Here is a 12,744-nt window from a genome sequence, read left to right as displayed (position 1 = left end):
GTTCAATTTACTGGAACGCGGACATTTAAAGGAGACGTTACGCTTGCTTTCGATAATGATTCAAACACGCCAAACATTACGCACACACGAGTCGCCTTTAAAGTGATAGCCCACTTGTTTAGCCATTTTCATCTGTAAAAAGGTATTATTTTGTCGATAGAGCAATTAGTTTGATGGATACGTTTTTTTTTTAATTTACAACCTGTTACCTCTTACCTGTTTTCAAGGCTTGGTCATGTGATGCTTGCAAGGTAAGCCACCAAGGTCAATTTCTGGTCACAGAGCACAGGTGGGGTCAATGTCAGTCTACAGCAGGTGGCAAAATGAGTGTTGAAAGAAACTGATTGAAAAAGAATAGAGTCGTCATATAAATTGCATGAAGACTGAAGTTATGGATCTTGTTTCACATTTATCATCTCATTGACTTCATTTAGAGACACCTTTTTAGGATGTTTAATTTGTACGTTTTTATTTGACGTTTTCAGTCAGGAATCATTTACAAGTCCATAGGAACCATAATATTTATTTTTTGGATTATTGTGCGAATGTAAATGGACTTAAATTTAGTTTGGGGTCATGCAAAATGCATCCTGAGTGATGTCATTGCTAAAGTGCTAACAAAACGAACGTCAGACGCAACAGTGGTATGTTACATATGTATTTTTATGTGACTATGTAGAATATTAGCCGTAGATAATGTCAATTTTATGTTTGTATGTAAATTATCCAGGGGAGAAGTCATTTAATCTTGCTTAGGGCACCACGTTGGCTTGGACAGGTAAAAATACAAACATGCGAAGATTTGGAGCAGTTAGGGTTTCAAATGAAGGCTTCCTCCATGCGGTCAAGTTTTTTGACTGATTTTACACCACTGACCTGAGTTGATTTGCATCAGCCTGTTTCTATTTGCAGGAGGATGTTTCTCTCAAAGGCCTGAGCCAACACTTTGCAGCTGCTCTTTTATGATCTCGCTGTGATCCATCATCAGATGGGATGGATCCTGAAAGTGCCATCCGTCAAAAAGTCATCAACATGCAGCCCCCTCTTCTCCGATGGGAAGGTGATGTAGTGCTTCGGATGCCACAACGCTTTGTGTGAGCTTTTGCTTTTTTGCCTCTTACTGCAAGCGTCCAATTTTTATTCCATGTGATCGGATTCATCTGCTCTTTTTCTTCTGCTCATGTAGTTAACTTTCATCCAACTTACAGGAACCCAATCCTCACCACTCAACTTTTGATGCCCGCTGGGATAAAACACATAAAAACATAAAATTCAGAAATGATGACACATCACTCGTCTCCTGACTTGGGTTGATTTCTTTGTTTTGACTTTTGCATGCACCTAAATGAAGACGACGTCACATAAATCCTACCGAGTTCTTGTTTGCTTCCATCAGTGGCATCATTTTGCGCTGATGTGCGGGAATCTAAATGAGAATTATTGTCTCCCAGAAAGCATACAGAAAGCTGTTAGTTCTGTTTGCAGGCAGCAAATTATGCCCTGTGAGTTAGTGGACAAGGCATTTGGCTCAGGCCCAAGTGCTTTCTTGCTTTACATGTTCACATAAATACACTTAGGTGACACCATTAACATCCATTTACTGTATATAAGCCTTGCTTTTATTATGTACAGATCTGCTTTTGGATTTGGACCTACACTTTATTTGTTTAACGAAAGGGGTCAAGTTAGAAGCAAGCAAGGGTAGTTCAAGTGAAGTCTCATGAATACCAAGTCAAAGATGAGGATTTCATAAACCAAGCAAGTCCATTCCGCAAAGTCCTAAAATGACTTTCCATAGTAATGCAAAGCAGCTGCAGGTTACAATGGTGGCACAGCAAAACTAAAAGCCATAATTAAAGGATATCATTATTTCATGACTTGCTATGAATGACCATGAAATGCCTATCGATATTAATTAGTTTGTTGTGTTGTATTTAATGTTTGTAATGATATAATGTGCACAGAAGTTTTGTTAATTTTTTTCTTAATTTTGTCTTTTTCGCTGAAGACATAAGTCCTCACTTAGATAACTCCTTCAAAAGCAACAGTGTTGATCATTAATGACCGTTTGTCCACAACAGATGGCTGAAAGGTATAAAATTGTAACTAAAAAACATACAAAATTTGAAATGCTAGTGTTAAACAAAATAAAACAAAATTGGGTGCCCCACCTGTCGAAATGCATGCTAACGTTCGCAAGTTAATGATAGCTTAAATGCTAATCTCGATGCTAATTGCCAGTTATCTTGAATGCTAATCCTAAGTATACATTTATATTATAAAGTCATCATTCACAAGTAAAAAAATATATTATTAGCTAGCTCGATTAATATACACTGTCTCCACATATCACACAAAAGATTACACTGAAAACAAGCTTAATAGATACCCCCAAATATCCAAGTTGGTGACCCCTAACATACACAAATATTCACTGGCAGTACTTAGCTAAAGACATTGCAGTCACCTGTATAGATATTAGCAATAGAGACACAGGAAATACTTAATGCAATATCTGGTTTGCGTTTCGCAATCAAGCAACTTTCTACTTGGAAAAACAGAATTTCTGAAATCATAGAAAATACAAAAACAGGAGCCAGAATATGCAATATTTGTGTAAAATAAAAAATAAAATAAAATAAAAACACACAACTACTGGTAGAAAGTACAGTATTAAAATCCATACAAGCCGTAGGGGTGGCCAGAAAATTTATAAGGGTGGTCATGAACAACTTTGGTCACCCCCTCGTGACCCACCTTCTTAAAGCCAACTTTTAAATGAATTCACATTAAGTTCTAATTCATTGCGGCAACCTGGACGGAAAAAAATCCAGATCAATTATTCACAAGGTCATCTCACTGGCCAATCACAGTCGTCATGGGAGGGGCCATGACAAGCAATATAGTGGCCAATTAGTCACTGAATAATGTCTTTGGCTCCTGGTCTTACAGTGGCCATTTTAACGTCCATTTAAAAAATGCAAAGCAACGGTCTGTCTAGCTCATACTTGGCAATGTGGAGCCTGTTATGGGTGAAGTGACCTTGCGGGAGAGGGAAGTGTCGGGGTGTCCTTACTTTGCTGCAGTTGTTAGCTTTTATCACTTTTACATTGTCGTTTTTAGAGTGTTGTCATAACGCCAATATTATGACACCAAAAGAATATAACGACTCCTTTTAAAAGTTTTGATTTCTTGACGGCGCTTCTCGCACACGCTAGTTGCAGGCAAGCGGCCGTAACACTAACATAAGTTAATGATCGATGATTCCCATCAGTCTGTATTGATTCTTCAAATTTGCTCGGATTAGGCGCAGTCAAGACAAATGCCCACTAGGGTGAAACTGCAGAGTGGAGCAAGTTAAAAACCACTGTGCATCAAGCCATAACATGGAGGAGCAGGGAAGACATTTATGATTTCAATAAAGCCGTAGATTGTTATTGATTTTTAATTGCGGCCATTTATTGATGGTCCTAAAGGATGAGTGGACAAAATTGCTTGGCTAATGCTTGATGATGTCAGACGTGCTGAGTTTAGCTATCAAAAAAAAAGCATGCTGTGTTTTTAAAGGCACAATGTGTAAGGTTTAGACCACAGGTGTCGAACTCCAGTCCTCGAGGGCCGATATCCTACATGTTTTCAAACCTTTTCCCTCAAAAACACCTGATTCAAATGATTGGGATCATTTTGAAGCTCCTGCAGAGCTTGCTAATGAGCTAATCATTTGAATCAGGTGTGTTGGGGAAAGAAAACCGGAAAACATGCAGGATGCCGGCCCTCGAGGCCTGGAGTTCGACACCTATGGTTTAGACAGTTTTTCATTCAAAAGGAATCAATTAAATGATTATAAATGTCCAAAACTTACAAATAAAGGCGTTTTTAACGACCAGCAGAATGTTTTCAATAAAATCGTTGGTCTAGTTATCATGAAATGATATTACATGGGGGGGTGGCACTCCTCTGGAGGCTGCCATGTCTGTTATAGCTACGGACAATGGCAAATGCAGAACTTCCTGCTGTCCGTAATGAGAACTGTTGAAATCTTACTCATTGTGCCTTTAAAGCTCAGCACTGATAGATTTTAGAGGTGCAGTCAAGTATTGTAGAAGTCAAGTTATTTAATATTAGTGCTGTAAAGATGACCTTAGAGAGGAGTTAAAGAGAACGACACCTCAAAAGTTTTCCTTCCATTCCTTTCCCACTAATCTGAATACAGCATTTTGATTAATATCACATTTACGGAAAATGAATTAGGCAGCAAAATCCACCCATTTTTATCCATCTCTGGGGGCGACTCTTTGGCCATACGATGATGACATAAAATGACATCACAGTTGCTCGAGGCTTAGGTACTAACAAATCATGACTAGACTTGTGGACATCACATGACCAAACTCAGAACAACAGGTGATTGGCTGTTAACTGAGTCCGGTGCAACTGTGACAGTCTGTGTCAAAATGGCCGCCCAATGATTTTGGAGGTGTCTTCCCCTTCAAGCTGTTATTGAATTTTCAGTGCAGGTTCCAGGTTCAGTGTTGTTGTTTATTTATCGTTAAAATACACATTGTAGCATTTTTTTCTTGATTTTCAAAGAAGGTCTGGAATATAATACATGAATCCAAAGGCGTCAGAGAAGATCAGCATCATCATGCAGAGGAGCAGGTTTACCCTGTGACAGAACCACTACATCCATACCCCCTTCCCCGGGACTCATTAGCAGGATTCAACGCCTGAGCCGCTCGCCCCGCCTTGCCCTGTTTTTACTGCCTCCATTAAATTCCCGCTCTCGCCGTTGTGGCTCTCCGTGGATAGCGAGTGTTCCATCATCGCAGCTAAGAGCCGCCGCAGAAGCAGGATAAGCTATGAACTGGACGTTTTTCAGACCGGCAACTTTTCATGGTCACTTGGGGCCTTTTGTTCCAGCATCGCTCAGCTTCCCTGTCACTCACCAAGCCATTACACAAATGCGAATCTCGTTGGTGTAATGTTTGTGGGACTGTGATTAACAGAAGGGGGGGGGGGCACCGTTGACTCATTATGGCACAAGTTGATCTGATCAAGTCACGTGTGTTGTTATGCGCATTGCTGTTAATTTGTCTGGTGTAAAGTGAAACTGGCCACTTACACAGGAGACTGTATTATGTGGTTGTGTTGGTTAGCTTGACTGATGTATAATGAGCACTGAGGTTAACTGAAATGCAGCTGGATTCCCATGTCATCAATGAGTCAAAGGCAAGGTGAGGTTACAGCTACCTTGTGACTTATTGGTCTCCACTAATGTGGACCATTCTAAATATACGACTTTTATTTAATGCTCAGAGCCAATGGTAATGTGCTAGTCTGATCTATATCATGGTTTTCAGCTACTCCGTTTGCCACAAGTACAGTACTTGCAGGAGAAATTCATAACGGTTTGGACTTACCTGGTTTCAATTTATAGAAAAGTACTTTTCTCTTTATGTCTGTCATGCACTTTTTAAGTGCTGAGGGTTAGGATATTTTTCCACTTTCTACAGTTGAAATTGCATTTGGCAACACTAGCGATTTCATTTTATTATGAAATAGGAGTTTTATGGTCGCGGTTTTTCTAACCAGGGAGTAAAATGCCTTGTTTACAGTTGCCATTCCACTTATAATGCCGTCCACATTTTTCCTATTACAGTCCCTTAGGTAACAACCAATCATGGCTCAGCTTGTGAAGATCACATGACCAAACTCAGAAAATGGGTGAGTTGTGGTTGGTTACCTGAGCGCCAAGCAACTATGATGTCGCTTTCAGTCAACTGCAAGTGGCAAAACAACATCTTTTGAGCTGAATAAAAAAGAACTGGATTTTGCTAATTAATTAGAACAACATATTATAGCGGAGGTGCATACAACAATATTATCATTGTTAACTTCCCCTTTAAGAGAATTTAATGCATTGTCACTGGAAATGAAATTAGAAGCTGACATTTTTAACTGGTGTTTCATCATTGTTTTTCACGGTTAAATATGATTGGCAGCATGTTGCGAATTCACTGTTGGTGTTGTCGGATGATGCAATCATATATGACCTTCGCTGAGCTGTGATTGGTCGTTACCTGAGCCCCAAGCAACTGGGATGTTAATTTCAGTTGGTGGTAAGTAGCAAAATGGCCCCTGAGAGGGTAAATAGGTAAATAATGAGTAATTCATATTCTTCAAATGCCTTAATGATCAGAATGATGTGTTTATACCGATGGGACCAAATAGAACATTAAATTGTAAAGAAAATTTTACACTTGACTTTCCCTTCAAAAGTTTTGTTTTTGTAAGTCTCCTGAAGCCTCAGGGATCAAATGCAGAGCTTGCCAATGAAAAAAAAAAAATCCCCATCCCACATTGGTAACTTGCACACAAGGCAGCAAGCTATGCAAAAAGCCTTAGATGGTCAGTGCAAAATGGGCTATTGATAGCCAGATGTCATCGCGATCCAGAGTTAGATACCCAATAAAAACACAACGCATAAAAATAGAAATAAAAGTTGGGCAGGAGTCCATGTTTGCCATATGAGAATTCCCAAGACGAGACGGATGTTTTTCGCAAGGAAAAACTGTTGTTACTGCACATTGTTGATGAGTCATGAAAGTCTATAAAAATGTCTCTCTTAAAACAACACTAATAAGAAATATCTGCCAGACTGCGGCCCGAGAACCATCAAGTGCCTGCAAATCAGTCCGGCGGCAAATACAGTGTTGACAATGATCCGGCATGAAGAAAAGGTCTAAATAAAAGTTATTGATTTTTCTTGTGTTGCCCGTTGCGAAATGGAGCACAGATTAGCTGACAGAAACTCAATTGTTCCATCACACCTTTCATCCCGATGCTTTCCGCCATATGGCGTGGACGTGAATCAAGACTTGATGGGAGTTTACAGAAATATGAGTGCGACCGGATCACTTATAATGAAGCCCGCTGTTTCGTTTAACAAAATCAAACCCTGGAGGTGTGAAGTTGGAGCACAGGAAAGAAATGCAGGTCATTAAAGCAACGCTGACATTTGTGCTGGCACAGCGATTTTGACCCTTATGGGTAATTTATATTTATACTCAATTGTCACACTAAAGTTAATGATGCTTGTATGTTTCAGATAGACCAGAAATACCCACAATCTTGATTGTATTCAACATAAATGATTTTTTTAGTCCAAATAGCAAGCAGATAGTTTTAGATAGTCTTATATTTTTTGTTCTCGATGGCTACACAAAGCAAATTTTCCAAAGACCTCCCATTGCGAATATTCGTTTCCTTTGTTTTGCTTCTCTAAAGTACAGTTGTATAACATTTGAGACATTATTTGCACGGCATGCATATGAGAAGTGTATGATGTCATTTCCTTAAGTGAGTTTGTGCATATGGCTACTCCAAGTGTAATGGCGAGGAACAACACTATCACTTGATGCTGCTGCATCAACAACTTTACTTGCATGTATTTCACATGGCGTCAATGTGACCAGCGTGCCCAGAAGCATCCATTTGCGACAACACACTTGTTCCAGGCAAAGTAAGAATCGATTCTTGCTGAATTCCATGCATTTATGTAGGCTCTTCACATCCTACCTCAGCGATAGACACGTTGCCCCCTCCGCCTTCCTTGATGGGATTTCTTAACACTTGACACCTCAATTTATTTCCAGTAATGAAAAAAAACATTGTTTTTTTTCAAGTAGATGCTGAATTGAATTGAGAATGTTGTAGTATAATACAGTGTGTATTGTATAATTCATAAATATATATAAATTTGGGTCACAACAGGCAACATTGGTAAAAAGATTAAAAAGCAGCTGTAAAAAAATGTTTTTAGGATTTGCAAAGCTATAGTAGTTTTATACTTTGTATTATATATATATATATATATATATATATATATATATATATATATATATATATATATATATATATATATATATATATATATAAAACAATGTATAATAAAAATGTTACAAACATCAACCATAAAACACGAGTAAACCTACCTTTATGCAGACTCAGTTTGGCAGACTCTTCAGTAGGGTCAGTGAGTCCAGTTAACTAGTGGAATTAACAAAAGTAGTTGAACATTGCAATTTGATTGACATTTTTGCACAAATGCACAGTATTTTCACCTGGTTCCTTATCCCTGTCCCCAATATGACCGAGAAAACTCCCGTCAGTGTTCACAAGAGGAGCTCTGGTCCGAGGTCCTTTTCAATCAACAGAAAATAAATCAACAGATATTAATTTTGTAACTCAACATGCGCTTACAAATGAACTAGAGTGGCAATTTTAAAACATAATGAATGTCGAAATTCACTTTGCATTTAAAATTTCGTGTTCCGTTTTAGTTCCGCGGAAAAATGGAAATGACACATGACACAACAAATGTTGTTTTTGTAATCAATGTGTATGAGTGCTGAAAGTCGTAAAAATACAACATTGTATTTATGGTGAGAAAATAGTCGTTATGGATTAATGCAAATTAGCATCAAACTGAATATTCATGATGGAAACACAAGATCACAAAAAGAAAATTAAAACTAAAATCGGACAATTCATCCACGTCTAGAGTTGAAAAATGGCGTTCCCTTTTTCTTCTTCTTTTACTTCTTGTGAATCCGGTGCTTTACCGCCGCCTACGGGACTGGAGGATGCGTAAATCACAAGCCGATTTTAGCAGTCCCTCCAACCCTCGCTCCAACCAACTGGCGGCCATCTTACGTTGCCACACACTATTTCGCCTAACTTAAATACATGAATTTTCCTGTGTTTGCACATTTTATTCTATTTCCAACATTGGATTAGTCAGTGTAGGAAATGCTCTAAATTTATAGGATAATGCTAAGCATGAAATTATAAATTTTCCCTTATAATATTTTGCTTTTTTTTGGAATGCTACTCAGATATTGGTCTGCCCAGCTATTTGGCATCTCACTCACACATTCAAATTCTTAAGTCAAGGCACCACTGCATTTGCTGTTTTGGTTTAACAGATGACTATAACACGGAAGGAGAGCTAATCCATAAATCTGTCAGGTAGCATTACTTTCACTTCATTTTAAGTTGACTTCTTCTCAAAAGAGAGCCACCAGTGAGAAAATCATTAAAGTAACCACACGATAAACTTTAAATCAAGAGATGGCAGGGACTTATTTTATTCCTGTATAAAAGGTATGGCCCTGTATGCCCGCCGTACAAAAAAAGAGCAAACATTGCCTCGCAGTAAATGTATTTTAATATTCTTTCATGCAATTAGTCCAAAATCAGTGAACCTTGATTAAGGCAGTGTTGTCCTTTCTCGACTTTTGCCTTTCTCCAAACTCTGGAGTCGGGACTGTGAGCGAGTGGACAGATCAATAGGAGATTACTCAGAAAAAAAAACATGAACATTAGGGTCCTGCCGCATGCATCATTGCTGTTTTCTCAAGCAGAAAATGGGCTTTCAGGCCTCAGAGCAAGGTTCAGGTAATTCCCTAGTGGGTGGAGGGATTGTATGTTTTAGTGCTGCTGCTTTTTTTTCCCGGTACGTAAAAAAAAAAAAAAACACTCAAGAAACTGTTGCTGGGAATACGTACATTGACTTATGTTTAATTCATTCTGTGTCCAACTTTGACCGAACACAATATATCCATATTTGAAATCAATATTACAAATCGGAATAAATTGAAATGCCATTGATCCCCACCCTGCCCAACAGCCATGTGTCTCCTCACATAAATTTCACAAAAAGAGCACCATTTTTGTTAGACAAAATATATTAAAAAAAAAAAAAGCCTTCATTTTTAGGCCAAAAGTGGCAAAAAGAAAACAGTCACTTTAGTAATCATATTTTGTCAAGTAGGCTTGAGGAGCGTGAACTTGAAATCACAACAGTTAAATAAAAAAATTGTGAGCTGGTACACTTCTATATGCATACATTTTTGTGTGTGTGTGTGTGTGTGGGGGGGGGGGGTATTTCTTCCTATGTATATCGGGGATTCAGTAAGATTTAACATACATCTTTAAAAAAAGAAATCATAATTCAATTGAGATTTTACAAAATCTCTTCAGTTTAGTTTTCACAAGTATCAACATTGTACACGTCGATATCCTGTAAGCTGGAGGCGTCCGTGTCGTCCCCGACGCTACTTCCACTGTTCCTGAGGGCGATGCCCCCGAGGAACGGGTACACCTTCTCAGTGAACAAGTCCCGGATGTTGTAATAAGGAAGTTCAGGGTCTTTTCTTTCAGGTTCGGGGATACCCTGGCTCTCCATGGCTTGATTCCTCTGGTAGTACTTGGAGAACTTATTAAAAATTATGGTAACCGGCAGAGCCACCACTAAAAGTCCGCAGATGATACACAAGGTGGCGACTATCTTCCCTGCCAGAGTCACGGGGCAGGTGTCCCCGAAGCCCACTGTGGTCATGGTGATGGTGGCCCACCACCAACCTGATGGGATGGTGCCCAAGTCCGTGTCTTCTTCCTCCTTCTCGGCAAAGTAGATAAGAGCGGAGAAGATGGAGATCCCGACGGAGAGGAACAGAAGAAGGAGGCCCACTTCGTTGTAGCTGTGACGCACGGTCGCACCCAACGCTCGGAGCCCGACGGAGTGCCGAGCGAGTTTGAGGATTCGGAGCACCCTCATGAGGCGGAGAACCTGCACCACTTTCCCCACGTTCTCAATGTCCTCGTTCTCCTCCGCGGCCTCCTCGTCGGCCTTTTCCAGAGCCAGAGTGGCGTAGAAAGGCAGGATGGACGCGATGTCGATAATGTTCAAGGGGTTCATGAGGAACTTCCTGCAGGAGGGGGCCACGATCAAGCGGACGATGAACTCGGCGGAGAAGCACACGATGCAGATCACCTCCAGGATGGCGAGGACGGGATCCTCGATGGGTTTGTCGTTGTCGTCCACGCGCTGAAATTCGGGCATGCTGTGGACGCACATGGCGATGATGGACGTCAACACCACGCTGAGGGACGCCAAGGCGATGATCTTGGATGCTCGGGAATGACCCGGATCCTCCAGCCGGAGCCACACGTAACTCCGCAACTCTGCGCACCATGCGCCATTGAACTTGGCCAGGTCCTGATCCAGCGCCGACAGCTCGGCCAGGGATGAGTCGAAACTGGGCTGCCGGCCATCCTCGCTCCTGGCGTCCCAGTCCCGATGATGGATGTACTCCTTCCTCTCGTGGAACCAGTTGCTGCAGCAGTCGGCCAGGTGGAACTCCTGCACGCCCCAGTATTCGATCTCCTGGCTGAAGGAAAACACGCACACGTCCTCTATCATGTGCAGACGTCCCGTTTGGTAGAAGTTGAGCACGCAGATGAACACCCTGGGATTGCGGTCGAAGTAGTACTCCTTGTCGGCGGCGACGTAGTCGTCGCACAGTTCCAGGATGGCCGTCTCGCTCCGGCAGCGCAGCAGGCGGGCCAGGCGAGTGTGGGGGAACTGCTGCAACGTGTTCCCGTCCACTTCGAAGTGAAGTCCTCCCACGTTGAGGCGGAGCTGCTGCTCATCCAAGCCGCGTTTGTGGAGGATTTGCCCATAGCCCATGGTCCTGAGGACACAGTGTTTATGTTAGCGCGCAAGAAATCTGAGAATTTTCAGGGATTTGACTCTGACTGGTCCGCTTGAACTCTTGTGCGGTATTTTGTCCGATCCTTTGATCTTTACATCAAAGGCATTTCACGTGAAATGGAAAGCATTGACAGAAGACACTAGGGAGCTGAAATTTCACCCAGATGGTGAAAACGTGTCAAAGTTCAACATGGCATAACCACTTACAGTCATTATCACACTATCACCAGTCAATGAGGTTGAAATCTACTTCAAATTCAACGTTTTTGTTTCCCTTCCTGCTGAAAAGCCTTTGCCTGTAATTCACTCGGTATTATTTTGTCTTAATGAAAAAAATATGTTATTATAAATTATAAATAAAAGTTTGTGTGAAACAGTCAAAATTGCTAATAGAATATTACAGGTTACTGACCCCTGCTTTGGGAGCATTTCAGCAACTCCAGAAAATAGATTGTGCAACATTATCTGTTTTTGGCTCGTCGGCTAAAAAAATTGCGCCAGTAATTACAATGCAAATCTATATAAAACTTGACGAAGTAAAAGTTACAGAGGTTTCGCTGGGGAGACATACTAAAATCGTATGGCAATCTTGCTTCATGTTCCAATAAATTTGTTCTTAATTCGAAAAGAATAGTGTCCTTTTCCTGTAACGGCATTAAAAAGCATGAATATTGCTTATACCTGCAGGAACCCAGTTAAAATCTTACATAAGCCCTGAAGTGCTTTCATGTACCCTCAGGGGTACTTGTACCCCCATTTGAGAACCACTGTTGTAGAATACATTAGTTCTCTGAAGGAAAGAAATCAATACTGCACACACACACACACACACACACACGGGAAATGCTTGGAGAAAGAGCGAAGCAGCAGGAGGAATTGTCACTTCTTGGAACGATCAAAATGATCATCAGCCGAGGCTTCGCATTCCAGAGGCAACAAGTTGAACTGAAAATTCACTTTTAATGTCATCTGCATGTTCCTCTACCGTTAAAACGAGAGAGAAACCGTTTGCATGCACATGTCGGTAAATCTCCCGCTCATTATAGATTCTATTAACTTTCAATTAGTGACACAAGCCAACCTACCAGAATTCCGACGCTCACTTTCCATGAAATTCAACTTTGCGCCCGGCCTGCGGTCACATTCTTGTAGGGATGTCAAGCCCGGAAGAGCATGCGGGCGGCTTC

General features: G+C 40.8%; 1 protein-coding gene across 1 annotated transcript; it reads right to left on the bottom strand.

The window, feature by feature from the left end:
- Positions 1–10,045: 10,045 nt before the first annotated feature.
- LOC148407169 (delayed-rectifier potassium channel regulatory subunit KCNS3-like) lies at positions 10,046–12,744 on the bottom strand. The gene is made up of 2 exons (XM_088403618.1): positions 12,643–12,744; positions 10,046–11,537 (listed from the first exon to the last, which is right to left on the bottom strand). Exon 2 carries the CDS (start codon positions 11,531–11,533, stop codon positions 10,046–10,048), a length of 1,488 nt encoding a protein of 495 aa, XP_088259744.1. The 5' UTR covers positions 11,534–11,537; positions 12,643–12,744.

This window comes from Hippichthys cyanospilos, chromosome 20, assembly GCF_059441005.1.
Source record: "Hippichthys cyanospilos isolate Australia breed blue-spotted pipefish chromosome 20, RoL_Hcya_1.0, whole genome shotgun sequence".
Taxonomy (NCBI): domain Eukaryota; kingdom Metazoa; phylum Chordata; class Actinopteri; order Syngnathiformes; family Syngnathidae; genus Hippichthys; species Hippichthys cyanospilos.
The sequence above is the reverse complement of the archived record's forward strand: the minus strand, read 5'-3'. Positions and strand labels throughout refer to the sequence as shown.

Excerpts from the sequence above, each read along its gene's own strand:
- LOC148407169 (XM_088403618.1), bottom strand. The coding sequence starts at position 11,533 with ATGGGCTATGGGCAAATCCTCCACAAACGCGGCTTGGATGAGCAGCAG.